Source organism: Kwoniella newhampshirensis, chromosome 5 (assembly GCF_039105145.1).
Source record: "Kwoniella newhampshirensis strain CBS 13917 chromosome 5, whole genome shotgun sequence".
Taxonomy (NCBI): domain Eukaryota; kingdom Fungi; phylum Basidiomycota; class Tremellomycetes; order Tremellales; family Cryptococcaceae; genus Kwoniella; species Kwoniella newhampshirensis.
The window spans coordinates 1,580,929-1,600,991 of record NC_089959.1 but is presented as its reverse complement, the minus strand read 5'-3'; the positions used below and the strand labels follow the sequence as shown (position 1 = coordinate 1,600,991).

The following is a 20,063-nucleotide window of genomic DNA, read 5'->3' as shown; positions in this document are numbered from 1 at the left end:
GTTCAAATCTGTTCCTTGAAAATACTTACAACCTCCCGCATCACACTTCACCTTCATGCCCTACTCATCATTCAATCCGACATAACTCGCATCGGTTCTCCTCAGCCCACCACTCCACCTGCCCGTCCCCTCGTCCCCGTCTTTATCATTTCTGCCATATATGGACTTCGTCTCAGTTCCATCCATACCATCCAACACCCCAAAAGATACACGTCTATTCCCGCTTGTTAATCTTCCATCGCTGGGAGAATGCGACTGCCCATACCTGTACCCATAAGGAAAAGAGTATGTTGGCGGCGTACAAGAACGGGATGGTCGAAGTTGCGGTTGAGGTCCGTACCAGATACTTGCGATTTCGCTATTCCACCAATCCCTCTCGAGTCGTTCCAAAGCGACCAGATCGATCTCTGGACGAGAATGTGTCTGTATCTTCTGAAGTCGAGGGATGGTATGAGGAGTCATGGTCAATCCTGGTGAACTGCCATGTGTCGATCTTGCACGATGTTGGCTTTTGCCATTGGCCATCGAAGAAGCTGACCTAGACCTCGTACTCGCTCCCGACGTCGGACGATGATTGCCCACAGTCGTCTGTTCATCGTTGGTGCTGGGACCTGATAGGGCTTGAGCACGATCTCGAAACTGTATGAGCGCATCAACATATATCGGAGACGGGTTAAGCGAGATGATGTACTGCTCGAGGACGGACGTGATCATAGTGTACAGACGCTCAAGTTGTTCAGAAGATGTGGGCGGCGTTGAGCTCTGCACACGAGCGAGAGAGAGAGGATGGGTGTGAGGTGGCGAAGGTGTGATGGATCGTCTTTGAGGACTTTGTGTTGGGGGAGAATGAGAGCGACTGTCATCTCTGTCGTGTGAGTTCTTGAGAGGCGCCATATAGGGGCGAGTATATCGATTGTGAGTAAGTCAAGCGATTGCTCAATGTAAGGGGTAAACGATGGAGATAAAAAAACGAAAACCAAGAACCACTTGAAGTCAAGCAACTTATGCGACCAACATCACCTCTTGGCTGTCTTTGTCCTATCGTTTGGTCCTTTCGGATGGGACCTCTTGTTCGACTCAATGTGCCTTCCCGAGCTCTGTCAAACTTCGAAATGTGAGCCGCCTGGTTTCGAGAAGCTGTACTTGCACTATCGTCGCGGTCGAGACTCTTGGAGTCGATTAGAAGAATCATCGATGAGTAAGCGATCGTCACTGATGAGGGGCAAACAGGTTGAGCTGGAGCGCGATCCACCCTTGCAGGGAGGACGATGAAGGGAAGACTATCTTCAATCGCTCCAGGAAACCGTTCAAAAGTAACACCGTGAGGTAGACTCGTTTCAACGAAGATGACTTCCTTTCACCGTCGTCACGTTTGAGGGGAAACGCAGGTTACGGGACCACAGGTGGAGCGCGATTGCCGGGAAGTTGACCCTCGCTGCATACACAATGGTGGTGAAGCCGTCAGGGAATATCGAAGACTCTCTTTCGCTCTCGATTAACAGCGATGCGTCTTCCCGTTGCCAGACCATCGACGAGACGCAATGCAATGCAGCTTTTTTGATTATAGAGTAGTGCAAGATATATGAACAGGCATTTGTCCCTGTGATGACTCGACTCCAAGACCTATTCGAGGCGACTGGTCCGCTTTTGGCCCATCCTCACTCACGCCTCGACTCCACACCGCTCAGACCAACTTGACACCTTCCCTCTTCTCAATATCCCCTATCGTCCTCTCACTACACTCCCATAACTCCTTCATCAGACCCCCGCATCTCTCGTTGATGACGTCCTCATCCTGAGAAGCGTGCTTGTCGAGACAGTATCGATATGTGGATATCTGAGGAGCGCAAGTGGTTTTCAATTCGGCAAGGTGGGGAACGCTGTAGCGATGAAGAGAGTATAGACGAGATCAACGATCGTGTCCATCACCGAGCAGGACAGATTGGATAGAAGACGAGATTGGAGGGAATGAATTTTTCTTTGCGTCAGTCCGATATCAGACTATCATCACTACACAGTTCACCCACCTAGCATCAGCACACGCGGCCAGCGCACGTCCCTCGGGTCGACAGATGGTGTTCCAGTCTCCAGCCTGGTTCTTCATCACGCACTGTGTGTGTGATGAGGCAACGACGATCAGTCAAGCTCATTCTGGAATGATCAAGACATCGGAGCTCACATACGTCCTGATATTTTGCCATTTGCTCAGCGCATTCTGCGGAGGTGGTAATTACAGGCAGTAAGCACTGTGTTTTGACGATTTGGTGCCGATCATCATGCATTCCATTGACCACTCACTCGATGCGACAAGGTTATACGATAGATCCATGATGAGGACGCTGAGACCGATGCTTTGGCAATACCGATATATGCATACATACCAGACACTAACCGTCTATCGTCTCAATAGATGCGAAATCTCAAAAACAACGAGGAAAGATCTGACGACGGGATCAAATCCAAAACGAGGCGACTGACTTGTCTCGGCTAGAGTCAACAACAACTTTCACTCAACATCTCTCATCTCATCCTACGACACCACTTACCTCACTCTTAATCATACCACTCTCTGACCTCCATATCCTAGACGAGCTCAACTATGGAGTCACAATCACGCCCTAGGCTTCCGCCTGCTGTGGGCACACCGAAGATGTCATCAAGACCACGTACCCTCCTCCCAGCGAAGACCCCCACCGGTCTCAAATCCCCACCATTGACCACATCCCTCAACTCCAACACACCCCATGAACCATCTTCTCTCTCTTCGATGCTAGCACCCAAGGAAGGCTCGGTCAAACTCAAGATCAAGAGCGCGACTACCCCTGAAGCGAAATCGAGAGTCCTCGTCAAGCCTCTCGGAGCTAGAAGTCCAGCGCCGCCCGTTCCACCTCTCCCAACGACCACACCCTCGTCCAAATACATCGCTCGTGCTCCTTTCACCCCAGGTCTGAATATCAGCGGTCTATCTGATGAATGGATGAGTGCACCTGTGGAGGTTCTTGAGACTGATCTCGGCTCTGCATTTGAGGAGTACGATCATGAGTTGGGTCAAACAGAAGCCGTGCTCGTCTCCGTTCGGTGAGCTGTCAGGAACACGGCGCCACCGGTCGATAGCTGACCTACGTGATAGTGTGAGACCTCCCAATGCGACAGAGCTTCGCTCTGACTCGGCTTGCATCTGGACTATGCCAGAACACGATCAACACGTCATCAAACTTGCCAAAGGTACTGAAGGAACTAGGGAAGACAAGGACTGGATTTTTGGTGAGTTCGAGCGCACTCAGTCTCTCGAAATAGCGCTGACCCAAACGATCGTATCTTGTAGATCGCATCCTTCCCCCACACTCAGACAATGGTGGAGTGTACGGGACTTCGGCCAGGAGGCATGTTCGATGTGAGTGTGCACCCTTAGAAACAACACGCGATTGGCTGACACTCCACTACGCACAGCCGCCATGGAAGGATACAATGCCGTCATCTTCGCCTACGGTCAGACCGCTTCTGGTAAAACACACACCCTCACTGGATCGTCCTCCGAGCCCGGTATCATCCCCTTATCCATCTCCGATGTGTTCGCCCAAATTCGATCCACCCCTGATCGGGAATATCTCCTCCGTGCGTCCTACTTGGAGTTGTACAATGAAGCCATCATCGATCTCCTGTCAGGAGCAGAGCTTCAGTTGAGCGAGACGAAGAAAGGAGTGGTCATCAACGGCTTGACGGAAATGGCAGTCAGGACGGAAGAGGAGGTCCGGAAAGTGTTGAGGTCTGGTGAGGAGCGAAGGAAAGTCGGTGCGACAGATTGGAACTCGAGAAGTTCCAGAAGTCATTGTGTGTTTAGAGTGGTCAGTGTGAACCTATTGGCCGATGGTACGTCAAGCCTGACCTGCCCTCCCCACTGCAGACAATCGAGTCCAGATCACGTAATACGGTGGTCGATGAAGGACTTGTTGGAGCAAGAACGCCAGGGGGCAGACTCAAGGCAGCCGGCGACAAGACTACACGAATCAGCACTCTCTCAATTATTGGTGAGTTGGACATATCAGCCCTCACTCACTCACGCTAATCTCCATATTACAGATTTGGCGGGATCTGAGAAACACACCTCGTCGAAGGAGAGAAACGCCGAAGGAAAGCACATCAACCAGTCGTGAGTGCTTTCACCAGCTTGATTTGATTTGCGCTAATCCTCTGCCATGCTCACAGCCTCTTAACACTGAAGCTAGTCATTTCGAAGTTGGCAGACCTCGCATCCAAGCGCAACGTCACCCACGTCCCATACCGAGACAGCAAGCTGTAAGTTCTTCGACAGGCCGGTGCACATCGTTCTGATTTGTAATCTTAGTACTCGACTTCTGCAAAACTCTCTTTCTGGTGACGCTCTGATCTCTGTCATCTGTACTGTCTCGCCATCATCTCTCAACCTTGCCGAATCAATCTCTACCCTTGCCTTCGCGCAAGGGCTGAAACGTGTTGTGCTCAAAGCTCAGAAGAAGGAGGTCGTTGATCCTCATGCCCTGATCCAGCAATACCAGACTGAGATCGCCGAGCTGAAGGCGCAATTGAGGGAGAAAGAGAATGGAGGGGAGACAATTGGGTCTAGCAAGGGAGAGGTCAGTGATGAATATTTGGTAGCTTTTGAGACACATGCTGATAGGTCTTTGGTGAATCAGAGGGAAAAGAACGACGCCATGGAGAAACGACTGAATGAGCTTAGAAGTATGATTTTGACTTCAGTCAACGTTGTCACACCAGATCCGAACAATCACTCAACGGTGCGTCAATCTGTTACTCGTATCATGCTGTGAAACTCGACTCACAAGCTTGTTCTTCAGGTGGTTCCCCCAAGTCCTGCCAAGATGAAGTATCCCAAGTTAGACTTCGACCGATCCGCAGCGGAATTGCAAGAGGCACTCCATGCCGAGCAGCTCGAACGTGCGGAGCTGGAAGACGAGGTGGCGCGACTCCGTGCTGAGCTGGCCACTCGACCATTAGAACCGAACGCTCAGCTGGTCCAGCTGCAAAATGAAGTCAGCGAATTGAGGCTGATAGCAGGCGAGTTGGCCCGTTTGCCATTTTCGTACTTCATGCTGACCTACAACCGTTGTAGATGACTATGAGCGACATCTTCGTGAACCGTCGCGGAAGGTTCGTGAAGACGTGGAGAAGGAATATATAGGAAAAATCAGAGCGCTTGAAAATCAGCTGGATAGCAAGAAGATCTGGGCGAATAGATTGGACGAGAACATCAGACACGTCTCTGCCGAAAATAAGACGTTGCAACTGGTGGGTACAAGGACGCAATCGCAGTACCTCGATGCTGATCCTGTAGGGCGATTCAGCGGTGCACCGAGGCGGAAGCCAAGGTCTCTCAAATCATCGAGTGGATCAACGCAGCACTCTCCCCAGGTGATCCCCTGCCTGAGACGACCGAAACGTACACTCCGATCCGACATCAACCCTTGCCTTCTCTCGTCGTTTCAGACAACGATTTCTCCCCTTCTCTCGTCGTTTCAGACAACGATTTCTCCCCTTCTCTCACGGCAAACACCAGATCCACACTCACACTTTCCGCCTCGAAGATGCGAGCGACGTTCAGTCAGATGGATCTCGCGAATTTCAATAGCAAATTTGGGTCATTGACCGTTGGCGGGAGGGGTAAAGGAGGCTTTACTGGTGGCAAGATGCTGAGGGAGGAAAGCGGATTTGATCTCGCTGAAGTTGCAGATGATGACGATGATGATGAGATGTTCTAACATGGAAGGAACTGGATGACGATAATGATATGATTCTTGGACAATGAGATTGCGGGAGTGACTGTATGTATGCATTCTCAGCTACAAAATGCAGTACCTATCTTTGATGACCTTGATTGCGTTCTTCGAAGCCTCTTCATCATAGGTCCATGCCATGCCATGCATATGCATATATATATATATATATATTGGACAAACTACTTTCTCACGAGCGCAGTTGATCTGACATGACGCCGAAGTGTAACTACCGATGACATGATCAGTGCAACTGAGCTTTGGGCACCGTCTTTTGATGTTTCAGCGTAGAACACAATCCAACTTATTGTTCGCAACCATCTCGAGCGACTTGTTCTTCTTCTCATCATCGCCACCATCAAACACGATCGCCTGCGCAACGCAACGCAACGCAAGACAAGACACTCTGCTACCTGGTCACAGCACACTACTCGGATCGACCACCATCATTGTCGTCGAATCACAACTTCGACCAAACACTCATCCAATATTCCTTATTGTCCTCCTACCTTTGCACAGATCTCATACAAGATGGACGACGAGATGGACGGATGGTCATCCGGCTCTTCCTACTATTCGTATTACGACAAGACGCCCGTGAGGAAGCCTCCGATCACAGATTATGATATTCGATTCGTCGAAGGTAGTGGATCCAGTATGGGCAAATGCATGTGAGTAATAGTAAAACATATATCGTCAAAGCTGTCCCCGACTATGACTCAATTCGATCTGTACCGAAACTAAATCCGAACCCAACGCTGACACAACGAGCCCCTTAGTGACCTTGCGTTCATCCTCGATTGCACAGGATCGATGCAGAAATACATCAATTCGGTCCGAGATCACATCTCCGCTATCTGCGATGCGATCAGAGGAGAAGAGGGTCTGAACGGTCCAGACGATGTCAGAGTGGCCGTGAGTCAGCCGTCTCGATCTTCATCGTTATCCATGTGAAGACGAGCTCGATGTAGCTGAAAGTTGTTCATCTCGTATACAGATTGTCAATTACCGAGATCATCCGCCTCAAGATAGTACATATGTTACCAAGTCTCACCCTTTCACCTCTAACATCCCCGAAGTGCAAACATACCTCAAAGGTCTCACAGGTGGGCCACGCTTGACACCTCTTGGTGCTTCTGAAGCTGATACTCGTCTTCTTACAGCTTCAGGAGGAGGTGATGGACCGGAAGCTGTTACAGCTGGTATGGCGGCGACCTTGACTGAATTGGAATGGAGGAGAGAAGCGGCGAAGATGGTGGTGCTTGTGGCTGATGCGCCTCCACATGGTGAGCTACTGCTGTCGCAGCTCTGCGCCGATACCTAGCTTACCCGTCTGCTCCACAGGAATCGGCGAGAGCGGTGATCGTAAGTGAACATCAGCTGCTGCAAAGTTAAGAGCTTAAGCTGACTTCATCTTCCTTTGCAGAAATCAAAGGCGGCGACCCTGATGGTAAGCTCTTGTCTGACTGTAGACAGCATGGCTGATCTGATCTGGAATCAAAAAGGTCACGATCCTTTGGTGATAGCACGTATGATGGCTCAGAATGGAATCACCTTTGTGAGCTTTTGTTGAGAATCGGACATCAGTGCAGAAGCAAGCTGACGCCTACTTTGCAGTTCATGGTCGCGTGCGAAGACACATTATCAGGCTACAGTGTAGGTCACCATTTCTGAATCTCGCATGATGTGTGCCTCCTCGCTGACAAACACACAGCATGCCGTCGACTTCTTCACTGCCATCTGCAACATGACATCCGGAGTCATGCTACCGCTTACAACGGCCGACCTGCTAGCGATGACCATCGTGGGCAGTGTGCTGGAGAATATGGACATGGAAAGACTGATTGGAGGTGATTACAGACGCCGGCCATGATGTTACAATAGCTGACATGCGTACAGAGATTGGTGTCGAGGTGGCCCAACGCATCAGACAAAAAGGAGAAAGTATAGAGAGCGTCGAAGAAGTGGCACAGTGAGCTGCCTCATCCACGTCGCTTGTGACATGCACTGACAGCCTTGTCAGGGAATTGCACGAACGACTTCTCCTCCGTAACGAGCAGACCAAGCAGGTCCATCTGCCCGAGGTGTATGTCCCGCATGACAACGCAAAGAAGAACGTCTCAACCTGGATGAATGCGGCCTGCATTGGCGATGCAGTGCCCAATATACTCCCTGTGCGCGACAACTGGGCTGACCCCTTCGCTATTACTGATATCTAGTTTCATAGGTCCCCGGTAAACGTTTGACCGATAAATTCAGAAGGCAAAACCACGTCGCTGGCTTCACATATACACCGGGCGGCCGCCTTCCACCTCGGCGCGCTTCAGCTGCCGTTGCTGTTCCACCCACTCCGTCCTCTCCCACCATTCAGTCCCCGCCCACAATGGCGACATCGCCGTCTAGACGTGTGGTCAGCGATTTCAAGCCTTTTGGTGCCACCTCTCCTCCGGGTAAACTGTCAGTTTTCGGCGCCCCGATGTTACCGACCGGACCGGGTGGTGGCATGTTTGGCAATCTGGGAAGAACGCCAGCTATGAACGGCGGTATGAGGGGCAGCAACGAGGACGATGATGACGATGAGGATGACGATGATGCTGGAGCGAAACTCAGAAAAGAGGTAATCTCGCTCGATCAGGTACGTACAACGTTTCCACTTCCGAGCAAAAGTCCACTGACGAGACTCGATTTAGGCACGAAGGATTGCTACTCAAGCGGTCTTCAGAGCAGGACGATTCTGAGATAGTGCTAGGACAAGGGCATGAAAATCAATTGTGACAAGACGACAATGAGACGAGAAGAGAGACGACATACGACCACCCTTCATTTCACGCTGCGCGTTCACACGGGTACTCCTTCTCAAGCAACTCAGTTCCGTCATCCGGGTTTCGATCAACATTGCACATCTCGATCTGTGACAGGCTTTGGTAGATAGTACAGTTCTTTCCCTTTCCCCTGAGGGGGAGGGTGTGCTCATCTTGTAGATACCGCAAAAATGACTTGTGACTTGAAGTCGATGCATTACGATCCCTTGCAGAATGCTTTTTACCTGAGCGGGTCGATGTGTCGATGGGTTATATACAATCAATGCATTGAACATGGGTGATAACACTCTTTGTGATATTGAACACTGTTTGTGGAGTAACGGTACGATCTACTTTCTCGCATAAGTGACCTGTGTCGCGGAAAAATCGGAGTGAGCATCAACTTGTCAGGAAATGAAGTGAGACCAGCACTCACCTTCATCTTTGTCTCTCCGTCAATCTTGAAGTTGTGTAAAGCATCCTTTGCGATAGTAGCAGCAGCTTCATCTGCGAATTCGACGAATGCGATATCTTTTTTGGTCGTAACGAGACGGATCTCCACCAGTCCAGGGTGACTACGATGATATAGATAACCCGGTCAGCCTTGATTCCACCAATGACTGGAAAGGGCAAGCAGAATCAATGGGGGCGGTGATGGGGAGGGGTTGGGGGAGGAAGGGGAACGATGAAAAGTTCACGTACACTTCGAAGACTTCCCGTAAGTCTTCCTGCGTTGTTCCCTCTGGCAGGTTCTGTATGAACAGGATTGAATTTGGGGGAAGATATTCGTCTGGCATCTGTAATCTTTGCTTTTTCGAAGGTGCAGCTCCCGTTTCCGCTACAAAAGGGCGAAACGGCACGACATCAGCAGATGTCTTGATACGGAGGTGATATAGGGACAGGGACTAGATGTGGCTCACCGGCCTTGAGCTTGGCTTGTGCTTTTTGTCGTAGAGGATTATTACGTCGTTTTCTCTCTGCGAGAGTCATTCGAACCTTTGTCAGCTCACAGTGTGGTGCAATTGAAAGTCAAAGGTGGGGGCACAGACGGAACCGGACCGTACTCACTCTTATCTTCTAATCTCTGCACTTTGTGTTCTTCAAACTTCTCCTCGCCCTCCAACTTCTTCACAATCACATCTGATCTGCCTCTCGCGAACGATACTTGCTGTGATCCGACCGCTTGTCAGTATATCCCACAACATACTTGGTGAGAGGAAGAGGCAGAGCGATGGAAGGTAACGCAAGGCAAGCAGGATGAACAGGAGGGGAATGTAAAGAAGGAGAGAGGGATATCGAAGACCTACAATAGCCTTTCCATATAAAGGGAATTCCGCAACGTCCTTCAAGGCCGTGTTCGCGCTCTCGACATCTGGAAAGGAGACAAACGCCTGTCCTCTCATTCTGACATTACGATGAGCTACAATGGGTAAGAGCGGTCGGTAGGGTTTGAAGAGGTTGGCGAGGGTTTCTTTGATGACTGGGAATGGCGAGTGAGGAAGTCAGCGTTGCGTCGCATCGCGACGATGCTCTGTTGTTGGAGATGATGTGGTACGAACAGCTCTCTCCTATAGCAAGGTAGGGCAGAAAGGAGGGGGGGGAGGCGAGGGAAGCACCGACATTCAACGTCGTTTTGGGGTGAAAATACTCACTTGGTATTCTGACTTTTTCATTCAAGTTCTGCAGATACAGCGTTTCACAAGCATTTTCCGGTACCTTCTCTCCATCCTCTCCCTCCGTCTCCCCTTTCTCAGCATCTTCTCCGTTCTGCTTGACGTCCCCTTCCTTTCCTTCTCCCCCATTCATAGGGACATCCCCATCACCGTCCTGGGGTTGAGGTGGAGGTTTGGTCTCTGATGAAGATGAGGAAGAAAGGACAGGTCCATCCTCCATGATCGTCGTGGCTGTCGCGTCGGTCTGAGGTACTATTTCGGCCATGACGGGGCGGTACCAGGGGGGTCTAGTTCGACAATGTAGCGTACGAAGTGGATGTGGTCGGGGTAGTGATGCGTGTGGACTGTATCTGCACAAATCAGTTGCGAGAGCGAGAACGAGCAAGGACGCATCGATGGAAGGGTGTGTTGAATATACCGGACGTTATTTTCCCGTATTTAATCCCAAACGAGACTCGTCGGACTGGGTGTCTGAATTTCAGATGATAGATAGGTGTGGTGTGCATGCATGCAACATGCACAACTGACTGATGAACGTACATTGGGGTCGTCATCTTGAGTACGGCGCAGTCCATGCATCGCGCCGTAAGAGTCCCAGCGCGTGGAGCTTGGGGTCCGATCATCACTTCCCTGGCCCACGGTCAACCGTCCAACCAACCTTTCGCAAGGCCCCCGTTCTCATAGCAAACAAAAACGATCATATTGAGCGCACTGTCTTGCGAATCCACACCGCTTCCCTCCGATACTGTGATGTGCTGCATGGGATGGCTCAACTCTCTCGAGACCAAGAGACCGAGTGGGATAGCCCCTGTCGTTGATCCAGCCGCTTTTAGGGATTGCTGCTGCCAGGTACAAGTAGTTCAGAAATGCAAGTCTGTTCAGTGAGTGTGGAAGAAGCTTCTGCCTTGTCAAACGTGTCGCTCGACTTACATGGAGGCGCGATACCGGTATTCAAACGACAAGAAGCCTGCACCCCGATGACGGAACCCAAGACGATCGATCCCCTACCAGCCAGTGAGTGACGACTATGTGGAGGTACACCAGTGAGGTAGGTAGTCAATGAGGGTTCTTGCAAGATCTGCTGGAGGACATGCCCACACGTGGTATAGGTCAGTCCCGTTGGACGTCCTCAGTCAGAAGCGGGGGAGGATAGGGAGATCCAGGATGGTGAGAATCAGTAGGAAAGGAAAGATAGTCACATGACAAGTAGTATGCTGACAACACGATCTCGATTGAATTGGTACTGGTCAAGAGTCGTGTCGTTGAAAAGAGAGAGAAAGAGAGGGAGATATGATCACAGAGGAGTCGCATGGTGTCTATTTCAATGTTTAAGCTTATCTAAAGATCGGATCCGAATTTGCCGAGTGAAGTGAGTCATTAGAGTCGATCAGTGGAGTCCATCATCTTCTACCTATACGATACATGCCTCTGGACGTCTCAGTGATCTGACAAGACGACCACACATATCATCCGAAACAGTAAGGTGAAGTGGACGATCATGGTCTCTGAAACACGACGTTATCCCCTGATAAAAGCGGAGGAGATCGAAGCTGCTCTACAACCCAATTCTCATCCTCTGAATCCGGACAATCTGAGACATTCAGCTTGCGTGTCCGATATGGGTGAGTGGGGGCCAGGTCGATCCCACTCGATCTAAAAGATGCGATGCTGGTGATGGTGTAACTTGGAGGAAAGCCATCGTCGAACCCTGACGTCGTTCGCAATGGATGCCCAACGAGATCGGTGGTATCGCGGAGACTGGGAGGCTGTTCGTTTCAAATTTTGTGACTTGTCATTGACCGATATGTTTCGGTAGCTGGTATGAAAGGTTTGGGTGTCCACCTTATCCGACTTGGACCCGGGATGGAATCGACCGTAAGTGATCCTAATGACCCTCCACTATCTTCCCTCGGTGACCGGTGGAAATCGTGAAAGCAGTTCTGGATCGAGACTCGGCCTTTTCTTCGTCTATGACCTCCCTTTTCGTCTTGTTCGCCACACGATTTGCACCTTGGGGAGACTCCTGATGATGCTGATAGCCACACACTCGATGTTCCAGACTATCCACTACCACCTCGCCGAATCCGAATGGTTCTACATCCTCAAAAGGTTCTGGCCACCTTTTACTCATTGACGCCACGATCCCCCACCAAGAAGGATACAAAGCGTTCGGCTCTGCCACTTGGTTCTCACGGCATGCTCCGACCTTCTCCGACACCAAAAAAGGAGAGGAGACGAAGGAGTATACTGTCGAAGAGAGGGAAGTTGAAGTTGGCGATTTTATGGGGTTCCAGAGTGGCTTGCGAGCGAGCGAGTATGCTCATGGGCTTCGGGCGGGTCCTGAGGGATTGGAATACCTTTGCGGAGGGGAAAGGACCTACTTTGATGTCTGTACTTATCCTCAGTGAGTGTGCAGGATTCGGAACTCAATTGGATCCTCAGGGTGGAGCAAGAATGATGAGGAATTCAAGGCCAGGGGCAAGAAGTTTGGCAATCATGCGCTGACCCGTCGTCGTAGGAAAGGAATCACCAACATGTTCCATGATCTCGGCTCGACAACGATCTGGGCGCCAGTGGAAGAGACACAAGTGCCCAAGGAGCTGTCCTAAGGACGTCTTCCGACTAGGTCGTTTTGCCCTAGGGTTGAAAGAAAGGGGCCGGGAGGGCCAGCTGCGTGGTTATATCGAGACTATGATGTTCTCGAATAGAGAGACACCTGCTGGCGATATATGTTTTTTTTTCCTTCCAAGAAATGCATAGATCTATCTTCAGCTCTTTGGACGTGCGTCTGATCTCCTTTCTCTCTGTTTCTTCTTCATATCAAGGTTTCTACCCCCCACCATCCCTCATGCCTCTGCTTTACAAGGACAGAGCAGCCTCGACGTCGGCCTGCAGAGAAGAGACGATCAGCATTGTATGGTAAAGTAGCCTCCACGGGTGTGTGGTGCAGTGTAGTCATCATGGTCATAAAAAGCAGTAGAGATGGAGTGTGGGTGGTGGAGAGAACACTACTCACCACCTTGGTAGTCCGAGCAGGGAACCACGTGATCTTGCCGTCTTTGACAAGGAACTTGGAGAAGTTCTACAAGGAGCGAAGGGGCGTCAGCCCTCTCTTCAGGCCTGAGCGGTCTATCTCATGCCTCATGCCAGAGGATACATCTGTCCGCACTCACCCAATCGATATCAGTGACGGGAGTCTCGGCGTTTGCCTTGAGGTATTTCCAGATGGGTTGTGTGTCGGGACCATTCACGTCGGCCTGTTCACCCCAAGAAGTATCAACGACGAGATCGAAGGAGGAGCTGGACGATCGTATTGTCCTGCCCAAGCCCGACATATTCTAGCTCCGCTCACCTTCTTGGCGATGGGGAAAGTGACACCGTAGTTGACTTGACAGAATTGGAGGACTTCGTCGTCCGTTCCAGGTTCTTGAGCCTTGAACTGTGGGAGATTTCAAGGATCATGAGCATGCGTAGTGGTAAGAGCACAAGCAAGACATATATATGAAGAAGGTCGGGTGGATTATGCGACATGAGGGGGATGGAACGGATGGGAGAGGGAGAGGGAGAATGAACGTACCTGGTTACAAGGGAAGCCAATGATGACCAGACCCTTATCACCGTACTTCTCGTGCAGGGCTTGCAAGTCCTTGTACTGGGGTGTCAGTCCTGTATTGAAAGATCAGCACCAAGCTCAAGGTGCCGTATATTCCATCGCTACACGTCAAGAGATGAGAAATGGCCAGCAGAAGAGGAGGCCACGCCATCCGGTGTGCAAGGGAAGAAAGCTTGATGCGAATACTGACCACACTTGCTGGCGACGTTGACGAGCAGGAGAGTCTTGTCTTTGTACTCTGAAAGCGGGGTGGAAGACTTGGGGAAGTCCACCTTCGATGACAGATTCGTTGGTCAGCAAGACAGCTCGGACAAGGACCGGCCCCGGCCCCGGCCCGAGGTGACAATTGGGCGAAGATCCGACCTGGCAGAGAAGGAATCGGACTCACAGTGTAAGAGTAGATGTCTGACATGATGATGAGAGACTTTTGGTCAGGGTGATATCAAGCGATGTGTTGTCTGTTTGTTGTTGTGTTCGAAGCAGAGTTGATATCCATCGTCATCAGCTTTGTCACTCGTCTCGTTCTATGACGGACAACGACCGGCCGGTGAACGGGGCGATTGGCACGTGACATGACGCAAGATCGACACGAATCAACCGTGGGAGAGTCATTCATCTTGGCCCAGCGTCGGTCCAAGCAGTGGTATGATGCATGATAATGTCCAGGCTATTCGAGGTGTTGTCCACGACGTTACAACCACTGCACTCATCATGGGCGGGGTACAAGATTGTCAAGAGCAGGGTGAGTGGAGCCGTCGATTGAGCTTGGACCAAAAGCGCTGTGTCTGATCTCATTCAGTATTATGTCAAAGCTGATCCTCTTATGCTGTATCTCCCATCTCCCTCCTCTCCAGCCTGTGCCATCCAGACATGTCTCACTCGTAACAACTACAACGAATCGAAATGCCAATCCGCCGTCCGAGATCTCTATTCATGCTGTGTGGAGATGTACAGATCTGCCGAAAAGGAGGGTAGGGAGATGGGAGGAAGCACGGCCTGTCCCATCAGATCGGTGGTGGAGAGACGGATGAAGCGCTTCGACGAGGAAGGGGACGGGGAGGGTAAAGGGCGATGACAGGAGGGAGATGTCAAGAGTAGGTGGAGGAATATGAGTGAATGAGTAAGTGAGCGAGCGGGTCTTCATAATCGTATGACTGTGGATCTGCCGCACTCGCTGACAAGACTGCAGACTCGTGATCTACTAGACTGGAACATGGCATATTATATCATCACATGTATTAAATCATACAACGATTCAAAGAACCTCACAAGATTCAGGACCCTCACAAGTCTCCGTCATCTCAACCACAAGGTGGCAATATAGCCATCCTCCCTACGCGCCTCACAGCTCGCCCTCGGCATGATCGACCTCGCTATCTGACCTATCATCTTCTGAACTGATCATTTCTTTGCTCTTCCGCGAAGTCGGTTTTGCCTCCTGACTACCTCGATTCTTCAAAGCTCTATCGTGCATGAGAGGAAGCAGGTCTAAAATGGAACAGACAAAAGTTCAGTTTGAAGCTCGTGGGACTTTGACGACTGTGATCAGAAGTTTCGTTGCCAGTCGCCATTTCATTGGTCGGGATGGAAGAGGAGCTCTCGAGCGCCAAAGGGATATGCTCACCCTCAAAGTCCTTATCCGCATCTTTCCTCCTCCTCAATACAGATCGCTTCGTATTGGCGAACGCATTTCGGACCTGCTTGACACTCAGGTCGGCTAATTCGGCGCAATCAGATACGACTTCCCAATTGATTCCCTCCTCGGACTTGATGCCAAGTTGTTGTATCCTGTTTTCACATCAGTTTCCTTATTCGAGCCTAGCTTGGACTGCACGGGACAGCAATGCACGGAGTTCGCACTGACCGCTTGACGACTTTCATTGGTGCGCCGGCATTCTCCTTGTCCTTCTTCCCCTTCCCCTTTCTCAATTCCCTTGGTAACAGACCATCTCTCCATTTCACCCGACATTGCGTGACACTTCTGATCCCACCCATCTCTTGCACCACTACATCCCACGCAATGTCATTCGAAGACAATTCTTCTTGTCCAAGTGATCTGTTTGCATTCTTCACGCATTCAACCAGTTTTCTCTCCTCTTCTTCGGTCCAGTGACCTGTACTACGAGTATCGCGATGTTGTAGTTCCTTTGTCCACCTGTCACGACAGTCGTGTGTGGTCCTTTCCACGATATCTGAGATTTTGGACCACTCGTTGGGATGAAGGTCGTATGCACTGTCAGGATGTCAGGAAGACGATGAGCGTGTTGTCAGAAGCAGACTAAGCACAACACCTGGACATACCGCACAAGCATAGCATCTTCGTCTGGCAGCCACTTCCCCTTATGTCCTTTCGGATCATACGCTCGACGAAGGTAAGCTTGAACATATGGTATAGGTCGGCCAGGTACAGCAGCAGCTGAGGTCCGATATTTATCAGCTCTCCGCCTGCTATGATGAGAGATCCACAGCTGAATGATGAGGATAAAATGTAATGAACGCTCGCGATAACTCACCCACATCCATCCAGAAATTCCGTGATTCTTCCCTATCATCGCTTTTCTCCCTCGTTTTAGTCATGATCCGATTTACCAGTTCGTCATCGTCCATCCTATTAAGCTGGAACACGATATCAGACGATAGTCACGCAATGGTAGTAGAGTCGTCATATGGGATGGTATAGGACAAACTTCTCACCTTTTGGTAAAGCCCCAAAGCCTTCCGCATAGCGGCCTTCTCAGTCTCCGTAAACTTCCCCTTTTTCAGCTTCAAGACTGCATCAGGCATCAGTATGTCTCGTCTTCACCTCGATGCCCATCTGCACGAAATCACAAAAATAGACTCACTGCCCTCTTTTTCCAGTCGCAGCAATTCACTCTTCTTGATGAAATTCGACGCCAACCAATCATTCATCGCTTCAGGCGTCCTCAATTGCGCAGTCAGCAAGCTGTCTGACAGTTTCCCCCCTTCTTGAGAACTCGAGTTGGCTCTTCTCGTCCTTTTGCCTTGGAAAGGGTTGATCGAGGTCGTGAGATTTGTTTTAGATGCAGCGGAGGATTCGGCTCGGGGGTGAGCCGAAGTAGAAGGTTGTTGTTGCTTTTTTGTGGATCCAACTATCCCGGCTTGAGAGAGTGTTTTGAGCTGTGTCGCCGGGGGATCGTTATGAGATTCAGCCTCAGAGTTTCGGTCCTCCTTCTCATGCGGTGTTGCAGGTACAGCTGCAGTTTTTGCGTTCGTCGAGTCATCTAGGTCGGGAGTGGATGCCGACTGTCCAACTTGATCGGTCTTTCGACGTTTCTTATGCTCTCTGGGTTTGTTCACATCCTCATCATGCTCTGTCACCTTGGCTTTCGGCGTCACCTGAGCACTTTCTACCCCTTGCTGAGGTCGTACCTTCCCGACTTGCTCGTCGCCCGCAACCTCTCTCTTTCTCCTCTTCTCCTCTTTCCTGCGTTCTTTCTCCTCACGCGATCGCTTCCTCTTGCCGGAGCTTAGACCCGTTGGTCCGTCTGGCAGCGGCAAGCCCAGCGATACGAGTTGACGCTCGAAGGACTCCATCATATGACAGGATGGCAGGATTTATAGAAGGGAATTGTTGAGAAGGATGGTACTGAAGTTGGGTATGAAGATGCGGAGATGAAACGATAATAAACAGCAATCAACTTTTGTTGTTGTTAACAACGGAATCACGTGACCCCAATTCTCGGTTTCACTATCGTTCGAAGTTGAAAATAGTGTCCATGTCAATTTCTCTGACGACTGACTTGATGCAAAGGTCAATTTCACACCACATCTGCATCCTGACATGATATGTCGAACATGCGCTAGATAATTAGGAGGAGACGGCAAAGTCTAGACCCACCGCACGATCATGAGGGTGCGCCTTCCCCCTTCGGTCATCTCGACCATCGAGTCGCATCTTCGACCGGACTTCCGTCCCGTCCTGTCATTATCTACGATACTCGATCCCACTATCGCCACATCGACGATGGCTGCACGGACTGCTGATGTACCTCAAAGATCGAGACATCCGACATCGATTCAGCAAACGTCACCGACATACAACACTCTTGGCCGTTCGACTGTCGCTGGACCCAGTCAATCTCGCAAGTTGAGACCGACTACAGATCCTCTTCCCTTATCCGTGCCTCATCTCCTTCGACATCACCCCGCCGAGTCACATCTGACTACCGCTAATTCCTACTTGCTTTCGGATCCGTTCGATCCCACATCTCCATCATCTGTACTACGACGTCAAGTCACCTATTCTCGATTCATCTCCACCTTCCTCACTCATCCTTCTGGGCTGTCGTCCATCCGCTCACTTCTCTCCCGAAGTCTATCTGAACGGGTCCCCATCTCCACCCCTACCCTGACCACCATCCTCAAATCGGTATTGGACTCTTCTTCCGACATTCACGAACGTGTTCAAGTCATACATTGTATCTTACCCCTTCTGCCGGATCAATTGGACGTTCCTCTTCTTGACCTTCTGTTGAGAAACGTCATCAGAGATACAGGGGCAGAGCCTCAGGTGGTCGAGGAGATGATCAGCGATTGTCTCAAACTGAGTGGGGTGGAAAGTAAAGAAGGATGGCCGTGGCAGATATGGGACCTGGTCTTATTGGCCCATGCGAAGAAAGGCGATTTTAGAACCGCTGTCAGTCTTCTGGCAGATTTCAAACAGGTCGTGCAAAATCACCTCGATCCCTCTGACTCTCTCAGCGATATGTCAACGACAGGGCCGATACTCTCAGAAGCGGAGCGGAGGGCAGTTTGCCAATCGTACAACACCGTTCTGAACATATGGCTTGACCCCGATACCTCATCGGCGACTCGGTTACCAGGAGGAAGAGTAGCATCTCTCGTACCCCGTCAACTCGCAAAAGACCTGATAGGTCTACTGGGCGGTGAGAAACCGACTGTACGGTTCTTGAACAGCTGGATGAGAGCAGAGAGGATGGCTGAGAACTGGGAAGCGGCTCGTAAAGTATGGGAATTGATCGAGGGACAAAGTAGTCCCGAGGGATCCACCTTGCAGAGTGAGCAGGCAGACGTTCAAGACAAGATCGGGCAGCGGCAGGACAAGGTGAGGGGCAAGACCGATCTTGTCCCTTGCGATCGAGAAAGGGGGTCCAACGAAGAGGGACCCGACTCGGAATCATGGACCAACCTCTTCTTGCTCTACCTGGGTCCTATCTCAAATGACAGATTGCCACCGCTCCGAACGACTCTTCGTAAATTCCTCACACAAAGTGCCCAGTCCAATCCCAATCGGTCGGTCACATACCCCCTCTTGTCTCTCAAAGTGATCAAATCGATCTTCCAAGCGATCTTCGGCCAATCCTCTCAGCGCGTCGGCACGGTCGACCTACCAGCGGCTTTGGTGTTGATGCGTCTTGTCAGATCTACGGGGATCAATTTAGATAGACGGACGATCGATACCATCTCTGCCGGACTCATGATCTCGACTCGATCAATGAGTGTCTCGGAACAGAAAAACCTGGGTGTCGGGGTCGATGGTCGACAGACGAGAAGAAGAAGAAGAAGTAGGAAGACGAGCGAGTTTGGTTTGGAAGGAAAAGGGTGGACGAGCTTAGGTCTGGGGTTGAACGAGTGGGACACGATCTCGGAGACTCTGTGCAAAATCCGATTGGAAGAGCGGGACGATAGTGACAAGCACCGAAAAGTGGACATGGTTCATCTACCCCTTTCCATTCCTGTTGGTCGAACAAATGACCGACCGACCGAATTCACCGATCACGACCACCCTTCTTCTGGGCCCAAGCAAGAGATCTCGGTGATGAAATTCTCACCTTCTCCCCGCCTCTTATCCAATCACCATAGTTTCCCGAACTCACCTAATACGCTGATAGAGCTCTTATCGCCGCTGACGACTTTGATCGAACGGACTATCGTAGCGCTCTATCGAAGTGCTACGGCCCCGGCTAAGGGTAGTAGTAAAGTGGAAGATCAAGATGATGGGGAGATACTTCGTCTGATCATGTCGAAAGTCAATGAGGAGATCTTGCCGCCCTCAAGGAGGGATCGTCGTCGAGCCAAGAAAAGCGCCAATCGCTCTACTTTATAGTTCGTTCATTGATATCAGGCGTCCTTCGCATCCTATTGTCATTCGGATCCTCTGTAACATGTGTATACCTGTTTGCCACAAAGCAATGCTTGTCGACTGGCCACGAGAAGAGACGTT

The 20,063-nt window shown here is 50.7% G+C and overlaps 10 protein-coding genes across 10 annotated transcripts; 6 read left to right on the top strand and 4 right to left on the bottom strand.

The window, feature by feature from the left end:
* Positions 1 to 60: 60 nt before the first annotated feature.
* IAR55_003149 (uncharacterized protein) lies at positions 61 to 894 on the bottom strand (the record flags this gene model as incomplete). Its single annotated transcript, XM_066946258.1, has 1 exon — positions 61 to 894. The coding sequence occupies one exon, from the start codon at positions 892 to 894 to the stop codon at positions 61 to 63; it is 834 nt and encodes a 277-aa protein (XP_066803759.1).
* Positions 895 to 2,599: 1,705 nt separating this feature from the next.
* On the top strand, positions 2,600 to 5,756 carry IAR55_003148 (uncharacterized protein; the record flags this gene model as incomplete). The annotated part of the gene is made up of 12 exons (XM_066946257.1): positions 2,600 to 3,078; positions 3,131 to 3,264; positions 3,326 to 3,394; positions 3,451 to 3,845; positions 3,905 to 4,028; positions 4,081 to 4,150; positions 4,207 to 4,296; positions 4,346 to 4,613; positions 4,674 to 4,775; positions 4,836 to 5,055; positions 5,111 to 5,286; positions 5,343 to 5,756. The coding sequence occupies 12 exons, from the start codon at positions 2,600 to 2,602 to the stop codon at positions 5,754 to 5,756; spliced, it is 2,541 nt and encodes an 846-aa protein (XP_066803758.1).
* A 546-nt stretch (positions 5,757 to 6,302) lies between these two features.
* IAR55_003147 (uncharacterized protein) lies at positions 6,303 to 8,509 on the top strand (the record flags this gene model as incomplete). Its single annotated transcript, XM_066946256.1, has 13 exons — positions 6,303 to 6,442; positions 6,551 to 6,686; positions 6,769 to 6,877; positions 6,935 to 7,057; positions 7,116 to 7,136; positions 7,198 to 7,221; positions 7,277 to 7,329; positions 7,389 to 7,427; positions 7,486 to 7,621; positions 7,671 to 7,743; positions 7,795 to 7,945; positions 7,999 to 8,406; positions 8,462 to 8,509. The coding sequence occupies 13 exons, from the start codon at positions 6,303 to 6,305 to the stop codon at positions 8,507 to 8,509; spliced, it is 1,461 nt and encodes a 486-aa protein (XP_066803757.1).
* A 413-nt stretch (positions 8,510 to 8,922) lies between these two features.
* On the bottom strand, positions 8,923 to 10,510 carry IAR55_003146 (uncharacterized protein; the record flags this gene model as incomplete). The annotated part of the gene is made up of 7 exons (XM_066946255.1): positions 8,923 to 8,943; positions 9,009 to 9,147; positions 9,275 to 9,410; positions 9,493 to 9,549; positions 9,641 to 9,740; positions 9,880 to 10,052; positions 10,225 to 10,510. 7 exons carry the CDS (start codon positions 10,508 to 10,510, stop codon positions 8,923 to 8,925), a joined length of 912 nt encoding a protein of 303 aa, XP_066803756.1.
* Positions 10,511 to 11,743: 1,233 nt separating this feature from the next.
* On the top strand, positions 11,744 to 12,379 carry IAR55_003145 (uncharacterized protein; the record flags this gene model as incomplete). Its single annotated transcript, XM_066946254.1, has 3 exons — positions 11,744 to 11,867; positions 12,062 to 12,120; positions 12,305 to 12,379. The coding sequence occupies 3 exons, from the start codon at positions 11,744 to 11,746 to the stop codon at positions 12,377 to 12,379; spliced, it is 258 nt and encodes an 85-aa protein (XP_066803755.1).
* A 62-nt stretch (positions 12,380 to 12,441) lies between these two features.
* On the top strand, positions 12,442 to 12,854 carry IAR55_003144 (uncharacterized protein; the record flags this gene model as incomplete). The annotated part of the gene is made up of 2 exons (XM_066946253.1): positions 12,442 to 12,649; positions 12,769 to 12,854. The coding sequence occupies 2 exons, from the start codon at positions 12,442 to 12,444 to the stop codon at positions 12,852 to 12,854; spliced, it is 294 nt and encodes a 97-aa protein (XP_066803754.1).
* A 250-nt stretch (positions 12,855 to 13,104) lies between these two features.
* IAR55_003143 (uncharacterized protein) lies at positions 13,105 to 14,270 on the bottom strand (the record flags this gene model as incomplete). Its single annotated transcript, XM_066946252.1, has 7 exons — positions 13,105 to 13,134; positions 13,262 to 13,327; positions 13,419 to 13,502; positions 13,598 to 13,684; positions 13,823 to 13,911; positions 14,049 to 14,130; positions 14,247 to 14,270. The coding sequence occupies 7 exons, from the start codon at positions 14,268 to 14,270 to the stop codon at positions 13,105 to 13,107; spliced, it is 462 nt and encodes a 153-aa protein (XP_066803753.1).
* Positions 14,271 to 14,569: 299 nt separating this feature from the next.
* Positions 14,570 to 14,933, top strand: IAR55_003142 (uncharacterized protein; the record flags this gene model as incomplete). Its single annotated transcript, XM_066946251.1, has 2 exons — positions 14,570 to 14,600; positions 14,713 to 14,933. 2 exons carry the CDS (start codon positions 14,570 to 14,572, stop codon positions 14,931 to 14,933), a joined length of 252 nt encoding a protein of 83 aa, XP_066803752.1.
* A 267-nt stretch (positions 14,934 to 15,200) lies between these two features.
* IAR55_003141 (uncharacterized protein) lies at positions 15,201 to 17,416 on the bottom strand (the record flags this gene model as incomplete). Its single annotated transcript, XM_066946250.1, has 7 exons — positions 15,201 to 15,346; positions 15,483 to 15,646; positions 15,723 to 16,091; positions 16,160 to 16,274; positions 16,372 to 16,474; positions 16,553 to 16,629; positions 16,702 to 17,416. 7 exons carry the CDS (start codon positions 17,414 to 17,416, stop codon positions 15,201 to 15,203), a joined length of 1,689 nt encoding a protein of 562 aa, XP_066803751.1.
* Positions 17,417 to 17,726: 310 nt separating this feature from the next.
* IAR55_003140 (uncharacterized protein) lies at positions 17,727 to 19,946 on the top strand (the record flags this gene model as incomplete). The annotated part of the gene is made up of 1 exon (XM_066946249.1): positions 17,727 to 19,946. One exon carries the CDS (start codon positions 17,727 to 17,729, stop codon positions 19,944 to 19,946), a length of 2,220 nt encoding a protein of 739 aa, XP_066803750.1.
* Between the last annotated feature and the right edge of the window lie 117 nt (positions 19,947 to 20,063).